Source organism: Halichoeres trimaculatus, unplaced genomic scaffold, assembly GCF_033239565.1.
Source record: "Halichoeres trimaculatus isolate MK-OKI-2021-1 unplaced genomic scaffold, fHalTri1.1 fHalTri1_scaffold_8, whole genome shotgun sequence".
Lineage (NCBI taxonomy): Eukaryota > Metazoa > Chordata > Actinopteri > Labriformes > Labridae > Halichoeres > Halichoeres trimaculatus.
This window is the reverse complement of record NW_027437186.1, coordinates 36,527,061-36,545,431: the sequence shown is the minus strand read 5'-3', so window position 1 is coordinate 36,545,431 and position 18,371 is coordinate 36,527,061. Positions and strand designations below refer to the sequence as shown.

The 18,371-nt window shown below is 39.0% G+C and overlaps 1 protein-coding gene across 5 annotated transcripts in view; it reads left to right on the top strand.

The window, feature by feature from the left end:
* macrod2 (mono-ADP ribosylhydrolase 2) overlaps window positions 1-18,371 on the top strand; it is a 925,620-nt gene that overhangs the window by 873,515 nt on the left and 33,734 nt on the right. For 2 of the 5 annotated variants that reach the window (XM_074676102.1, XM_074676100.1), the window contains exons 12-15: window positions 4,492-4,530; window positions 4,952-4,996; window positions 10,286-10,447; window positions 12,474-12,536. In XM_074676102.1, the coding sequence (XP_074532203.1) occupies window positions 4,492-4,530; window positions 4,952-4,996; window positions 10,286-10,447; window positions 12,474-12,536 (309 nt within the window). Of the gene's footprint in view, window positions 1-4,491; window positions 4,531-4,951; window positions 4,997-10,285; window positions 10,448-12,470; window positions 12,537-18,371 lie in introns of all 5 variants that reach the window. The other 3 variants (XM_074676101.1, XM_074676099.1, XM_074676103.1) reach the window with 2 other exon arrangements.

The following is an 18,371-nucleotide window of genomic DNA, read 5'->3' as shown; positions in this document are numbered from 1 at the left end:
CTTTGGCTGAAGCCTTTCTGTGTGAAGTGTGACAGGGTCTGATTCACAGCTTGTACAGTGAGACAGGTGAGAAAGCTGTAGCAATGCTGCCACCTGCTGTTCGGAGGATACGAGTGGTGGAAGTGGGCTCTGCAGATCCTGGGCTGCAGTTTCACCTCACTCTTATCAAATCTGCCTTTTTTTGCAGATTTAGTCGCCTGGCTTGTGTGTGTCAGTTTTTTCTTACCCTACAACCCTTCCTGTAGCATCCTTTAACACAAACTGCTCTGTGCAATCACCCAAACACAAACGATCAAACACCAGGAGGAGATTACATCCAGCTCTTTGTCGTGTCTGATGCATTGTTGCTGTGGATCACTCCGGAAACATCCAGAAGTCATGCATAATTTCCAAAAGCAGAATGAAGGCTGAGGATGACCTCGTGGCCAGTGAAGCATCCTCAGTCTTCATTCCTGTGGCTCCATCTCAAAACGCCAGTCATGATTAATCGAAAGGATTGCCGTCTTCTGCGTGTCACCAGCGCTCAGAGGCACTTGAGACAAACACGCCGCGCTGGTAGAACTGGCCTTTTCCCCCCGTTTAATAGAGGATGGCATTTTTATTGTTGTGGGTGCTCGGCAAAATTGCATAGATATGAAAAAATGGCTTCTCTCTACAGCTTGTTAAAAAAGCAATTACAGAAGCTGCACAATAGCTATTGTGGAGCATGTTCTCTCATTGGTGTCATGGCTTTCATTTACTCAATTTGTCCCAAATGTCATTGGTTTTTAGTGTGTGTGTGTGTCTGTGTGTGTGTGAGGATGTGTGAGACAGAGACAATCGGCTGAGCAGGGAGGGGGTAATAGGTATAATGTTGGGATTAAAGGTGTTCTGTGTCTCTGCTAAAAGCCATCTTCTGTGCTTACTTAATGAGGTGATGTTTAGGTGAGTAAAGAGCTGATTGGTCGGTTAATTCAGTAAGTTAAGAGACGGTGAGACTGTACGTTCAGAGAAAGAAGATTGCTTTTGTCTTGTACTGTTTTTTTCTTTTTTCCAAAAGAAAAATAAACAAAGTTACTGTGCAACACTGGTGCACAAGATATAGTCAGATGTGCAAGGATACAGAACAATTCTACAATTGGCTTTAACAGATGCTTTTGTCCAAGGTGAAACGCAACCAGGGATGGGTATGAAAAACTGGTTTCTGTTAAGAATCAATTAGAAATGTTTCAATCCATTGACACCAGGGATGCAAACAATTAATCGATTAACAATTTATTGTAATAAGAAATTACTCAAGCCACGATATCCAGGAGCCATACAATTTTATAACAATCAATGCCCCGCCTGTACAGAGGTTGAGTTAAACTAAACACCTGAGTAATTAGCCAAAAAAAACCATAACTGACACCACTGTCTCGACCCACAGCTGGTGTCAGTTTTTAGAGAGATGTGCTATCAAAAGGTGTGAGTGTTGAATCAAAGCATGGAGCGGTGGGTGAAAGTTTACACAAGGTCAAAGAGACCTCAGACACAAGCTGGAGACAGAAGCTATCCTTCTATCTGCCAGATAAATATATACATCAACCCTGAACATAGCATGTGACCAGGTTAAAATGCTAAATTACATCAATTCTGACAAAAAATATTATCTATAAAAAATATTTAACAATACAAAGAAGAATGATCGGCTACAACAGGATGGGATTTGGTGGAATACGATACTATGAGTTACTGTATGAAACAAAGGATATGATAAGATACTGATTGATTTAAAACAAAAAAGAAAGAAACAACAAAATTATACAATTTCAAGAGATATGGAATGGTATGATAGTATGTAGGATACAATACAGCACAATATGATATGATATATGACATGATATATGTTATGATTAGGGCTGTCATTTAAACAAGTTAATCAGATTAATTAATTACACCGCAAATTAACGCAGATTAATCTGGATCCCAAACCAGCGGGGCGTTCAATGACGTGCTTATTTTTAAATGTCTGGCATTTACAAACCGTGTGTCCTACTTGGAAAAAGAGGTGTTCTCGTCAGATTTTCACATTTCCGACGGTCCCTGAATGTATCACACGTGACGTCAGCAACATGCTTTAAACCGGAGGGAGGGAAGTAAGTGATTTGTGTCTGCAGTCCGCATCTCGTTTATTCACACGTCCTTTTTGAAAATCTGCAGAAAATCAACCGTTTGCTCAATTCTGTAAAAAACAGATAATTCTACACTTTTTTACTGCATCAAACAAGCCCTGAATGATCGATAAATGTCCTGTATTTTAATCTAAAGAATTCTTTGAAAATTTGCTTCCATCTTCCTGGTGTCATGTTTCAGCTTGGGGCTGCTCTGCACCAATCAGCAACAGTTTGTGTGTTCAGAGCATGTTAAACTGAGAATACTTCACTTTTCTTTGATCCAAGACTTGAATAAAGTGTTTTGTACATAGTTCCTCACAGTTTTTAGCCTTTAGCCCTGGTTCTCCTGACCTCATAGAAGTATAGAAGTTCATATTGCAGTGAAAATTGAGTCCACATCGAGTAAAAATGTGACAGAAGCAAAACCGTCCTAAAAATCAAATCAGTTTATCTTAGGTGCAGGACTGTGTAGATTTTGTAAAGCTAGAACCATAAAACTTTTTTCATGTGTTCCTTATGCCTCAGGGTACCTAAAAATGTGTTGTATATATTCCCACCTTATTTTTAAATGTTTTTGTAATGTCTTTTAATGTAATTTTAATGTCCTGGAATTCAAATTCTTTATTTTGGGACTTTAAGCAGATATGAGATTAAAATGCAATTAACTTGATTAATAAATTACAAATCCTGTAATTAATTAGATTAATTTTTTTAATCGCCAGACAGCACTAGTTATGATGTATTACATATGATATGATATGATATGATATGATATGATATGATATGATATGATATGATATGATATGATATGATATGATATGATATATGATTTGATACAATACGATACAATTCACTTGATTGTTACCTTTACTAATGAAGTCTGACTCAGGCGCTACACAGAATTAGTTTTATTACAGGATTTGCAAACTAACCACTCTACGTTTTTAGCTAAACTATTTGATTCAGCAACAACTATAAAGAGTTCAAACGTTCTGGTTCGTGACAAGATCAATAAATTGTCATAAAATTATGTCCTTAGCTCAGTTAAGCTCACTCTTACAGTGAAAAACATTTAACAACAGTGAGTAACATGATTAAATTGGCTACAGTTATTAGCTGAACGTCACTGTAATAATAATAATAATAATAATAATAATAATAAACTTTATTTATACAGCACTTTTCAAAACAAAGTTACGAAGTGCTTTGCATCATAAAAGCAACCAGTAAAAAGAAATAGAAGAGAAGAAGTTAAAGAGAGGTAAAAGAGAAATGTGAGGAAAAATATAAAAATATATAAAAGACTGAGAACCACCACCAATACAAGAAAGGAAAACATCTGTAAAAATAAAAAACTTTAAGAATTAAAACAACAAAGCATAAAAAAATCTAAAAGGATTTTAAAATACTGCCCATGATACTGTCAGTTGATAATAGAATAAAAATAGAAAATAGAAAAGCACATCTATAAAAATGTGTTTTTAAAAGGGATTTAAAAGAGGATAAAGAGTAACCAGGGCTGGTGTTCATCGTTATCAGGTTAAACAATGGCTGTTGTTGTTGTTGTTAGCCTCAGCGGGTTAGCATTTGGAAGATAGCATTTACCCATTAGCTTCACTGTGTCTAATTACAGCCTGACAGAAATGTTAGCACAGAGCCAGTCCTTAGTTCTACCCTGCTGAGTTAAGCCCTGTTACTTATCTGAGCAATAATAAGAAAGCCCTAGCCTTAGAAAATTGAATTAAAATTTGTTTCTTTTTTGCTTGAAATTGTGCAAGAAAATCTTTGACTTGAGAAGTTAACAGAAGCTAGTTTGTGTTGTAGAGTCCGCACTAAGACCTTCATGTGCTCTAACCTGACAGTGAGACTGTTGTTAGACCTCACGCAGCTTCATGTTCCTCAGACCTGCCGGTTGCAGAAAGTGTGGACCAGGATTGGGTCAGTAAATTCTTAATGGCGCTCGTTTGAGAGCCTTCTTGTGTTACAAAGATTGTATTGTAATGTTAATGCCGGTCACTGAAGCTGGCTGTAACAAATGCTCACAAAGCCAGCGCACGAGCTGTTAAATTTTAAATCAAACAAGATGTTTCTGAAGCAGATTCAGCAGCAGGAGTTCAACCTGATTTTCATCAAACCTCACAAAAGCACGCCGTCAAGGCCAGCGCAGTGAAATCGAAGCCAAACAGAAAGTTATTAAAGTGAGATGGCAGTTGTCAGAAGATGAATCCTTCGCCTTGAGATGAACACTTGTGTGATCATTAGTGTGACTGGTGGCTTTGTTTTGTGAAATGAATGACTGGTGTTATTCCCACTCATGCATGTGTTTGCCTGATGATTGCTTTCCCTCCCCTTTCAGGTAAAGAGGAGGCAGGTGATGAGGAAGAGGATGACAATGGTAATGTAGCTCTACGGACCATTAACACGTGTTCCCAGCCCCTCGGCTCTCTGCCACTGCCTCTTTATGTCATTTGTCATCAAAAATTGAATTTCCTACTCGCTCCAGTTCAGTCTTTCCATCCTGTGTGCCACCGCTCTGGAAAAAAAAGTTCTCTTATCACAGACACTTGGAACAAAGAAATCCCTCAATTATGCATGGCTTTAGAAGTGACATCCTTTCTCTCCTCTTTTCTGTCGTTTAATTTATGCATGTCTTTGTGGTTCCATTGCTCTCATACTGCAGCACAAAGACAAAGCTACTCAAAGCAATGGCATGAAAAGACTGTTTGGGGTGATATCGAAAACTAAGTCAAGTCAACACCAAGCACGAGCTCTAAACTCTGATTTCTTCTCTTTTTCAATCCTCCTCCTGTTTCTAGATGCTGCAGGAAATGAAGATGTGGAGATGGCGAGCCAAAACCTAGGTAAGGCTGAGTTACGAGTGCTGCATCATGGATTGGAGCGTGGTTACGTGTCATTACACTGTAGAAAAAAAAAAAATTGTTGATTCAACTTAACTCACTGAGGAAACACAGTGGATATAAGACCCTGCTGTACGTTAAGATTTCTGTGCTCTAAATGACACAGACCAGCTGTTTATGCTTCATGGCAAAGACCTGTCGTCTTGTCTGTCCAAATCTTATCACATTAACACATCTCATTAATTAGTATAAACACTAATTGCACTGTAAAAATCATTGAGTACATGGACCCATCGCCTGTGGAGCACAAAGAGCCTGTCTGTGCAGTGGAGCACAGACAGCTGGTCTGTGCAGCAGAGCACAGACAGCCTGTGCTCCTGTCAGTGTAACATATCAAAATACAGCAGGGGTTTTATATCCACTGTGTTCCCTCCTCATTCATGGTTACTGAACACCGTCCCAACAACAACAACAAAAATTCGATGTCAGATTTACCAGTATTTGACTGGTATTTTACAGTTTAATTTTTTACAGTGCTGTGTCTAAACATAACAGAATTTTACCTTTGAAGTTTCCAAGTAAATTTTCAGTAATTAATGACAGTGTACTGAAGGAAACTCTGCTTTCAAGAGCAAAAAATGCAAGTTTAATTGGTTAAATTTATTTATTTATTTATTTTTCCAATTTATGTATTTATTTTTATTTTTTTTTTATCAAATTTATTTATTGTTAATTTATTTGTGTATTTTTAGGTTACCTCTTAACACATACAACAGGTTGTTTCTTTTAAATATAATTATTATTTTACAGTGTAATTTTTACAGTGCTGTTTTTAAACATAACAGGATTTTACCTTTGAAGTTTCCATGTAAATTGTCAGTAGTTATGACAGTGTACTGAAGAAAACTATGCTTTCAAGAGCAAAAAAATGCAAGTTTTATTTATTTATTTATTTATTTATTTATTTATAATTTATTTTTAGTTGACTTATTTTGAATGTATTTATTTAATTTAATTTATTTTATTTATTTATTTATTTATGTATTTAAGGTTACCTCTTACAACAGGTCGTTTCTTTTGAATATAATTTATTGACAATAGTAAATGACATAAAAACCTGACAACTTAAAAAAGAAAAAAAAAAAAAGCCCACAATGCACATTGGTGACACTCACAGAAAAGTGATGATGTAGGCGTGTTTTTTTCCCCACTTCAGCCCTAATACCTTCGTTGTTAAGATGGCATGCAAATAGATTTTTTGGTTGAAACACATTTTGAAGATGAGATGCCAACCTATCATTACATTTTATCACAATGACTTTGAATAATATGTTAGAACAACAAAGAGCAGAATCTCTTTTTATAGTGTACCAGTGTGTAAATGCTTGGAGATAAAGCAGGAGCACGCATTGATCCGACTCCTCTCCCTCCAGGAGATGGGGATGGTTGGAGCTGACCCGTGTGTGGCTCATCTCTCTGGTTTTCACTCCATCTCAGAGTTTGATTAAAAATCTAACCTGATCAGTCCTGTTAGCTGCAGCACACAAAGCTCCAATTCTCATCTGCACAGGCTGGATGAACACACCACGAGAGGCTGATGTGTTTTGTTGTGCTGACAGCGAGAGCCTTAAGTGAATTGTGTGAGTGTGAGTGTGTGTGTGAGTGTGAATGTGTGCTTGTTCAAAGGAGTAACCATTAACTTTGAGCTACAACAATTTCTCCCTCCAAATATGTTCAGAGCTGCTTCTATATAATTAAGACTGCATTTGCATACTGGCAGCACGGAGCACCTCGCCTCTCTTCTGTTCTTGTTTTATTCAAATCCCATCCCATTGACTGAGATTTGACAGATAGAGCGTCTCTGAGCATGAATTCTGCACAGATTCTCTGCAAGAGTTATAGGAAATGCAGCTCTGGGACGCCGTCCAGGACCTGAGATTTGTAATTACTTCCACAAGACACAGAGAAAGAGGGAGGAGTGGGGATATACGGTTGGAATAACACCTGCAGGCAAATTCTGTAGCATTTGCATCATCTCTGTTTGTGTGTATGCGTGTGTGTGTTTATGAAAGGTGAAAACCAGAAAGTGCAAATCAATGTGTTGTTCAATTATGTGATCTTTGTGTCTTTGTAGAAATAACCTTTATCTTCAGAGATCTATTCACACTTTTATTTATTACAAGCACTCCTTCGCGTTGGCTTTGCATGACTTTTACTCACAAATCAGGGTTTGTTACCTGGTAAATATAACTATGCAAGCAATCAACCTGAGAGTACGTGTGCTCTAATGAACACGGTGAGCACCAAGTGAAGAAATCCATCCCATCACGCCTTCTCCCCGTATTTATCCTCTTCTGACAAGTTACATAACCTTAACCACATGGACTCCAACACCCACAAACACACAGAGCATGAAGATAGATGAGGACGGAGGGGCAGCTAGAGCCAGTCTATCACTGGGGTTATTAAGCCAGCACCTCTCTTCACCTGGGTTTTCATCCACTTTCGCTCCCACAACCCAAATATGAGGGCAAATGGCGAGCGCCTGTACATCCAACGGGGATACCAAGTGTGCCCCTCCTTTCAGTGGTGTTTCATCAGGACCCATGACACCCCAGGGAGACTCTGCAGTCAGGTCTCGTGTCCTGGAGTCACCCTCCACCTTTGCAAATGCAGCAAATCAATACAGACAACAAACACAAAGATTGCAACTCTTGAGAAAATCGGCTTTATTTTCCAGAAACCGTTTAACTTTAAATGGAGAGAGTTGCCTTGTTATTGTAATACAGATACCCTGTTACTCCTGATGCTTGCATGATTATATTTCATTGCTGTCAAGTGATTGAAGAAAATAATCATTGGCGTGCAGTGGCATGGGCATATCCAGTTACAGAAGCATTAGAAAGTGACAGTAGATGGTGTTATGATGGCAGAGGTTAAGTAAATAAGGTGTTTACTGGAGATGCCTAAAGTTTCTTTTAATGATAAACAGAGAATCGTCCAGGTATCTCGTAAAACACCATGTAGCAAGTTGTATAAAGGCTTTGAAAAGTTTTTATTTGTTTGGAGCTTTGCAGGTAATTTGCTAACAGTAGCTAGCCTGAGCTAAAAGACTTACTTTCGTGTTTAAAGTTGAGAGCTTCAGGTCAACCAGACTTTAAAACCAGTTTAATCATGTGTATAAATCAGTGGCAGCTGCTGGTCAGTCAAGGAGGGGAAGCTCATTTTTTTTCTGGCCTACATCATAAATTTGTTAATTTATGTAAACGTAAACTTTACCCTCCATGTCAGCTTGTTATCAGCTGGAGCTGCTACGTGAGACTACGACAGGCTGTAAGTGTGAGTGACAGGGGGAGAAGCTCCACAGCTGGAGCTGTAGCTGCTGATTGGTGAAAAGAGAGAGAATCTTTAAACACGACGCTCGTTGTTTTTAATAAAGATAAACTCGCTTGGGATCTGTAAAACCTCCGGTTCAGTCCAGAACAACTGACTGTAAAACTGAGAAGATGCTCTGGTGGAGGGTTATACTTCAAGATCTCTGACTGGCTCATTTCACTGTCAATCAAAAAGGGATTCAGCCTCAGACAGATCATCCAATCATCACGCAGAAGCCCAGCGTCCAGGCCAGCCCACTGCCTCATAGACCCCCAGAGACGCTGAGCGTCCAATGGGCGGGACAAAGCCCAGCGTTTATCCAATGACCGTCCAGTTTCCACAGTGGAACAACCCACTCTACGCTTCCCCGCTGAAGTCAGAAGACGCTCAGCGTCCGACTGTGTTAAAGCGCTGAGACGCCGCGGGGATGAATGAGAAGGAGGTGGAGCCAGTTACCTGTGATAGGAGCTGATTCTGAACAAAAGATGAAGGAATTCTAGCTCAGATTTTATCAATGAAATGTACACACAGCAGAACATATCACCACTTTTTGGGACATTTTAGGGGAAGCTGAGCTTCCCTTGCAGTCTTAGAGCAATCACCACTGGTAAAAACCTCTGACTTCATGTGTTTGTACTTTTATTAAAGCTTAAGGTAAAAATAGGGCTACAAGAGATCTCCCTGAGAGCCACTGATTCACAACTCTCTGACAAGATATATGCTAGTTGGTAGCATACATCGATAAAGCTAAATTTTTCCAGCAAAATAGCAACTTTCATCATAAACATACAAGTGTACAAAAGAGTCATTTTTAATCCATTCAACATGTCATAAAGCTCTTAATGTACCAAAAACGATATAGAGCACTTGGTGCTAGCTTGATGCTAACGCACATCGAGAATTCTATTAGTATGCTAGCTGATAGCATACATCGATAAGTCTTTTTCCGGCAGGATATCAACTTTCATCACTGAACACACCAACAAATGTACATAATTTCCTCACAAGAGATTCATTTCCATTCCATCAAACATGTTATATCTTTGCTACAACACACAGCAGAGGTTTGGAGACGGCTGAAAAAGCTGTCATCGCGTCTTGAAAAGGATACCTACGTATGATCTCACGTAATTTCCTTATCCAACGATAATGCACCGTTCTGGATAATTTGACAAACATTTAATATTATCATTCCATAGTACAGAGCTCTATAGTGACTGGAAGTTTACATGCCACCCAGTTTTTAACCGGATATACTCATAATCGATTGTGTATAAGGCCCATTGAAAAACTATAAGTGACTTAAATGTTGTTTTGAGTAGTTTCTGTCAAACCATTAAAACATTGAATCAGATGAATCTCAGGGTTGCAGTGGATATTTATCATGTTTCATTTTGCATGAGCAAACAGACTCAATATGTTCCCACCTAACGTGTTAATGAAACACCTTTAACTGTTCATGCTAACATAAAAACTTTGTGCTTCTTGAGGGAGCCTCAAGAGGCAACTTGTAAAACCTTTGTAAAAACCGTGTCCTCGAAATATTAATGGCTCTTGAGTTTGTTGCAATCTACTTTGCTATTTATGTCAATTTGTCCAAGGTAGACTTCCTGAAGCCCCGAAGCAGAAAAGAAAACTCCTTGCAGAGTGTGCATGATGCTGGGGTTTCTACGTATGAGGCAGGGAGAACACACCTCTCTCTGTGATATACATACATAAAAGCTAAGGCAGGGAGAGCAGTTCACCCAGGAGTACAGAGCCAGAGACTATGTACTGTGGGCTGAGCAACCTGTAGATGTAAGAAAGGAAAAAGAGGAGGGAGATTCTTTTAAGAATTATCGATGAGTGGACTTGTTTTGTGTCATGTGATACAGTTTGAAATGTGAATGTTCTTCCTGTCTTACCTCTCCTCTGCAGATGACATGACCGGAAGCCCAGATCCAAATCAAGAAAAGGAGAAAGAGGAAAATGAAAACAAAGACAAAGATGAAGAAGATGCAGGAGCCGACAACGACAAAGCCGGAGAAAAAGAAGCTGACGATGTGAAGGAGAAGGAAAAAGGTGAAGAGGAAGACAAAGGTGTGTTCACACGGGCACATTTGTTTGTTTATATCATTTCACATAAAAATACTACGCTGTGCTGAAACTGTCAGTCAAATAATAATACCAAATTGAAAAGGCTCCAGGTGATCGCCTGATTTGCTGATAGTAATTGTATATTATCACTGTATGCAGCAAAATATCCACGGGGCACTGAGGCGGACTGATATGAACACGTCAGTTCAAATGCTTGAAATTTGATTCCTCACATTATGACAGCACAGAAAAACAACACTGAGTCGAGAAAATATAAGGCTGCAAGATTGAAGTCTAAAGAAGTGAAATAGCAGTTTGATTTTTTTTCTGTTAGTGTTTGAATTATTCAGATTTATCTTCATCATCAGCACACAATAAACAGAGCAGCACTCATGTTTCACAGCGAAGAAGAAGGACAGCTGGATGTGGGTTGGGATGAACATTATCACAAACAGCTTAGCCTGTGTTTCAGCCTTTAGCTCGTGCTCTAGCCTTTAACCCCTACTTTAATCCACGTGTCAGTCTTTAGCTCATGTTACAGCTTCAGGCACATGTTAAGGCATTTAACCAGTGTTTAAGCCTTTAGCTTGTGTTTAAGCCTTTAACCCCTATTTTTTGCCTTAAGCTCACGTTCAAGCCTTACTTCAAGCTCGTGTTTTAGCTTTTAGCTCATATTTTAGCCTTAGACCTTGTTTTTTTCCTGACCTTTAGCTTGTCTTTTAACTTTTAACCCTCATTTTTCTAGCCTTTAGCTTGTGTTTTAGCCTTTAACCAGTTTTTTGGCTTAAGCTCCAGTTCAAGACTTTAGCTCATGTTTTAGCCTTTAGCTTATGTTTTAGTCTTTAACCCCTCCTTTTTATAGCCTTAAGCTCGTGTTTTAGCTTTTAGCTCATATGTTAGCCTTAAACCCTGTTTTTTCTTACCCTTAGCTTGTCTTTTAGCTTTTGACCCCTGTTTTTCTAGCCTTTAGCTAGTGCTTTAGCCTGTAGCTTATATTTTAGCCTTTAGCTCTTTTTTTAGCTTTTAGCTTATGCTTTGGCTTTAAACCCCTTTTTTGTTTTGTTTTTTGTTTTGTTTTTTGTTTTTTTTTGTTTTTTTTTGCGTTTAACTTTTCTTTTTAGCCTTTAACCCTGTTTTTCTAGCCTGTAGCTTGTGTTTTAGCCTTTAACCCACGTATTCAGCTTTTAGCTCGTGTTTTAGCTCTAAACCCCTGTGTTTTTAGCTATTATCTTATGTTTTAGCTTTCAACCCATGTTTTTTTAGCCTTTAGTTTGTGTTTTATCTTTTAGCTTTGAACCCCTGTTTTTTAGCCTTTTGCTCATGTTTTAGCTTTTAGCTCATGTTTTAGGTTTAAGCTTTTGTTTTAGCTTGCAGCTTTGCCATGCTGTAGATCTATTTGGTCTTTTTGGACTGATCAGGAAGCTAAGAAGTAGCATACATGAATTACCTATATTTGTTCTGATAATAAGTCTGGATTAGGATCAGGCAGATATCTAGGAAGAAGACTTCACTTAGAAACTCCTCATGGCCCATTTAAGTCTCACTGCATCAAACTTTTTGACTGTATGATAAGATGTTATACTTTTGCTGTTGTACAAAAGTGAAGCATCAGGAGGAGCAGAGTCCACAGAGGCTCTTAGAGGAGGGGTATTGGCTTCCTGCTAATCCATCATCACCACTGGGAGCCAGATATGTCAACTGAGCCGTCAGTCATTATATCACACCTCATTATAACGTGTACCAGCATGAGAGAAACAAACTGTAAAGACAGAAACTGAGGAGTCTGAAGAGAATTTACCACACACGTTTTTTCTTGTTTTTTTTGTCCGTACTGCAGCAAAGAGCTCCAGCTCATCTGGCTGCCCTACCTGGTTATCAGTGCCATCACTGATATTAATACACAGGCACAAGAGTGATGTTTCTCTTAACTTACGACGTCAGATCAAGCTTCTTTTTGCTGATTTGCGTTTAAAAAATGTGTTTTAAGAGAGTTTTATTGTGTCAGCTGTCTCTTCCTTTTTTCCAGCCGAGGAGCAGCCTGCTGAGAAGACAGTAGATGACAACACAGCGAAGAACACTGTGGAGATGGAAGGTAAGATTTGATTAGCTGGGATTTGATTTGATCTGATTGAGAGTCTCACTGGCTGACTTTCCACCAATGTGATTTTCTCCTCCATTCTGGCGAATTAGTGTTCTTTTGTATTGAATTAGCATCGTCACTGTTGTTTTTGTTGTTTGCTGTTTGTCAAACTAGTTTTCCTGAGCATCAATCTCAGTCTATATAAGATCTACTGCATCACTGTGGATGTTGAGGAAGTGTGAGGTATTACAGTGAGATGGAGGAGGCAGAGCTGATGTGTGGGAGTCATCAAGGCTGTGCTGTACGGTCAGAAGTGACAGATCTATGGAAAAGCTTTTTTTTTCTTTTAATTATTTTATTTTTTTATTAAATCTATTTTATTTTAAATTTATTTTATTTTATTTTTAATTTTTATTTTATTTTATTTTTTTTTTAGTTATTTTATTTTATGTTTCTTGAGTGGGCTGAGTTTTTTTAAATTAGTTTAATAATGTGTTCTTTCTCACCGTGAGCTGCAGGGGTAAAGAGTGACACTGTGCAGAATCAAAACACATCACAGCTGTGAAATGCAATTCCCTGATTGTCCACTTGAGGCTTCCTCCAAAAGTGAGCCAATCCCAGCCAATCTCATGTCACTTTCAGGATTTCTCATGATCAAGGCCTAAAACAAAAAAAGGATTTTTGTCTCTTTAGTTCATTTCTTTCTCCATAAATCTTTTACCTTTCACATTATAAATAAAAATTGTGAATTCTGCAGAATCAGAGATGCAGCCAACCTGATTGAAAGGTTAGAGCTGGAAAGTTGTCTGTTAAGCACTGGTTTGTCTTGGTACAGCATACATTTTGAGGCGTTTCCTCTGACTAATCCTGGGATAGATCCCCAAATACCTGAGAGGGACCGACCCACTCTGAAGACCGATGATTAAGCCACATGCAAATCAAAGAAGACAAATAACTGGATGTCCTCCATTGTTGCTCGTCTTTTTCTTTGGATTTATTTGTGGGGTACAATGTTGCACTGTTATGGCGTCATGCTACCACGTAAATGTTGCGGCCATTGGCACCTGGTTTACACCATAGACTATTTTTTTTTCTTTTGAGAGTGTAATCCCTTCTTGACTCTACCTCCCAACATATTTTACAATCCCCGAAAAAAAACAAGAACAGTAGCTGTCAATCATCGTTAAATGTGATGTAAAACCTCATTTTTAACCTCGCTTAACTAATGAAAATGAAACTTTTCAGGAAAAAGAGGATTTGGATACAAGGCAGCCAAATGATATCTTCAAATCACCACAACAATCAGACAAGAGGAACATTTCTAGGTGTGTTAATTTTTTTAAAGTTTGACCACAGCCCATCTGGAATGGATTTTGTGTCTGATACTGCAGCCAGCCACCAGGGGGAGCAGTTTTCTTGGCGACCTCACTTCGAGCTTAGCAAGATGACATCCATTTTTTATACAGTCTTTGATCCAAACTGGACTGTTTGGTGGAAACAGGGCGACATGTTAGCATGTTGTCATTCAAATTTATCTCTTCCTATCTCAAAAACTGGATTGTGTTGACTACATTGACAAATCCCATAAAACAAATGGGTGATATCACTGCGGCAACGGTCCGACATCGTCAGCCAATTATGACAACTGTGGAAACGTTTAAATAAGTGAATAAACTGTGATTTTCCACCTACTAAGCATCTGCTGTTGTATGACATAAATAAATATGACAGCTCTAAAAACAATGGCCAATTAGCAACTTCAGGAAGCATCTGTTTGGATCTAAACAAAAGCAAAATTGATAAAATAAACACTCTCATGTCTTAATTTATTAACTTATTAACCATCACACAATAGCAGACTGGTTTCTGTGATTGATAATGTCCAGGTTCTTCTCTGCCAGTACCTTTTTATGAACTGTAAAGACCCTATTTTAAAATAAGATATCTTTTTTCTCAAATGGTCAGGGTGGAAAAATCTGTCTTTATCTATCCCGTCTCCTAAAGCTAACATGTTCACTGATTTAGGGTTTTCTCTGGAGACGCAGAGGGTTAGATCTGAGCGCCCCACTCACCCCTCTCCTTCCACTGCACTAACAAAAAGGTCTGAGTCACTCCCTCACCTCCATTTCACTTTCCCTTTGACTGACATTCAATTAATTTAGGGTTAGAGCGAACCTTCCAGATAGATCTATCTGAGATAGCCTTCTCCATCCCCTCTGAAAAGCCATTGGAATACATCTCACAAACACCAGCAGCTTTCCATCACTGGAAAGCTTCACTCCCGCCTGTTGATTGTGTCTCGCCGCGGCCCGACAGTGTCCGTCACTGTCCAGGGTTACCGCAGGCTGTGAGCCGCGCGCTGGCGCTGTCAAGCCGTAAACAGCGGTGTCATTCCTGATTGCAGGCAGATTGCATTCTGCAGAGAGGAGCAGAGAGGAGCAGAGCCGTGGACGGAGCGCAGATCCAAACTGTCTGGAATATTGAATCTCATGCAGGCCGACGTGGCGCCAGCTTCACCGTGCATAAACATCTATTCACAGAACAAGACAAATGATTCCCCAGCCAACGCGCTTATTAAAAATAATAACTGTAATCAGGCTACCTGCTCGTACAGGTTAAATCTGCTCCATTGAAAGGCGTAATAAAATGGATCATAATGATGGGAGGAATGAGTAATGAATCAAACAGTTTGAACACAGCTTAATATGAAGTCGCAGCATGAATATGCATCCACCTTCTCTCCAATCAGGCCGTGTTGGGCTCCTTTACTCCATCCTGTTACCTCTTTCTGGATGTCCTTGACGTGTCTATAATTCACAGCTGTAATTTGCATTTTTAACACAGTTATGGTGACATAATATGTTTTGTATCCATTGTTTAATTTGTGTTTTTTTACCCTGTTAGCTGTCTGACGTGTTTTGACAGCAGTGGAGGAATTTACCCTGATTGACGGCGAGATTTGTCACAAATTTGTGCATGCATCAAACAAATTCATACATTGTGCAAAGTCTTGTCAAAAAGGCACACATTACAGAAGGCTCATTTCCATCTGCTGAGCATAATTTCCCCCAGTGGGCACACCTGTCTTGTTTAATTATGAATCTTTGATCTGCTGACATGTTTTTCTCGTCTGTGTCAAGGTGAGATTGTCACCTCACGAGTTACCATTTTAGAAATGAGCCCAGATTGCTTAAGTGCTAATAGTTGCCGAACAGGAAGGAGAAATCTGTTGCTCTGCCAACCACGAGAAAAGAAGGATGTTAAAAAAAGATTAAAAAATGATCCAACACCGATATGTGCTGAAGTAAGTTGGTTATTTCTTGTAAAGTTTGATCTCTGTCCTGTTTGTATAAGTTCTGAGTATATATACCAGACAGTAACACAAAAGCCTCTGTCATATTAACACACCTGATACTTTCTTATATTTTTTCATTCACAAATGTTTCTTACACTGCTGAAGTGAGGATCTGATTAAAATCTGGATATTGCCCGATCACTGGGCCTTTAAGACTCGTATCTGGAGTCTTTACTCTCCTCTATCAGAAGATCCATCTATCCATTTATCTATGAGCAATCTACCAATTTATTCATACATACAGTATATCTATCCAATTATTCAACCATCCATCCACTAATCACACAATCCCTCTTTTAACCATCCATCCATCCATCCATCCATCCATCCATCCATCCATCCATCCATCCATCTATCTGGCCATACATCCATTAAAACCATTTACCATCAGTCCATCAGCCCATTCATCTTCCATTGATTAAATAAATCCATCCATCCATCCATCCATCCATCCATCCATCCATCCAACTGTCTTTCCATCAATCGTCAAACCATCCATCAATCAATTGTGACATCCATGCATCAATCCATTAAACCATTCATCATCAATTAACTGATCAGTCCATTCAACTAGACCTTAATTCACCCACCCATCCACCAGTCTATCCATCCATCCATCCATCCATCCATCCAAACAGACATAATTTCTTCATCCATCCATCCATCTATCCATCCATCCATTTATTCATCAATCTATCCAAACACAATTCATTTCTTTATCCTACCATCCATCCATTTATCTATTTAAACTTACATCATTTCTCCATTCATCCATCCATCGATCCATCCATCCATCCTAACATATATCATTTATCTTTCAATCCATCCATCCATCCATCCATTCATCATTTCTCCATCAATCCATCCATCCATTCATTTCTTTATCCATCCATCCATCGATCCATCCATCCATCCATCCATCCATCCAAACATATATCATTTCTTTCAATCCATCCATCCATAGTTTCTTTATTCTTCTATTCATCCATTCATCCATTCAAACATACATCTTTTCTTTATCCATCCATCCATCCATCCATCAATCCATCCATCCATCCATCAGTTCATCAATTCATCCATCCATCCATCCATCCATCAATCCATCTATCCATTTATTTCTATATCCATCCATCCATCCATCCATCCATCCATCAATCCATTCATCCATCCATCCAAATATATATCATTTCTTTCAATCCATCCATCCATCTATCCATAGTTTCTTTATTCTTCCATCCATCCATTCATCCATCCAAACATACATCTTTTCTCTATCCATCCATCCATTGATTCATCCATCAATCCATCCATCCATCCACCCATGCATCCATCCGTCTGTCCATCCATCCATCCATCCATCCATCCATCCATCCATCCATCCATCCATCCATCCATCCATCCATCCATCCAAATATATATCATTTCTTTCAATCCATCCACCTATCCATAGTTTCTTTATTCTTCCATTCATCCATTCAACAAATCTTTCATGGAATCAACCATTTATTCACCTATCCACCCATTAATTTTTCATTCATCCATTCATTAATTCACTGATCCGTCCATGCATTCACCCATCCATCTCTTTATCCATCCATCCAGCATCTGTCCCTCTATCTATCCACTTCCCCTTTCTTTTTCTTCCTGTCTGTGTCTAAATCCCTGTTTCACTTTGTTTCCATCAGCTTCTGGTCGTTATCCCTCATTGTCCAGTTCCTCCATCGTTAGCGTAGCAGCATGCTTCTCTCATTAACAACATGATTAACAGATCAATCTCTGAACCCTGTACGACGTGTTACAGTCAGACATGTCGCTGCAGCGCTCTCAGTCTCCGTCCTTTGTTTCTTCACATCCATACCCCGCGCTCCCTGATGTCAGCCATGTCTGCGACACCCTGCTGTTCTCACATCGCTCAGTGTCGCACATACGGAAGTGTGTATCACAGCTCAGCCTCTCAGTCCCAGCGCAGTCACACTAAATAATACAAAGCTAAAGAAAACATCTTTGTTTTATTCATTTTCACTCTCATTATCCTTACAGATTGTTCATGTTATTATTCATTAGGTGGAGACACATCTCCCTGCTCGAGATAAGGATGTAGGTAACTGAATTAGCTGTTTGCTGACTCCTTATCGCTTCTTATTAACAAATTATCCTGCTGTTGTTTACATTCTGGGTCTGTACACATTAACATGCAGAAACACTGAAGCATTAGGCCTGTAGCTGTGTGCTTTGACTTCACTGTAACGTGATAATATCTGCTATAAGATCCAGAAAATGTGCAATAAATATAATACTCTGTGGAAAATGTTCTTATCTTATAGAGAAATGTAAGGAGGTGGGCAGAGAGATTTTATATTTTCAATCAGTCTGTGCTCCTCACTGTATAAATCTTATGTATTAGATATCTCTCCGCTCAGGCAATGAGATCCTCGCTCTGATATTTGGGATGTTATAAGGCTCCACAAATTGAATCAGAATCCGAGCCGCCT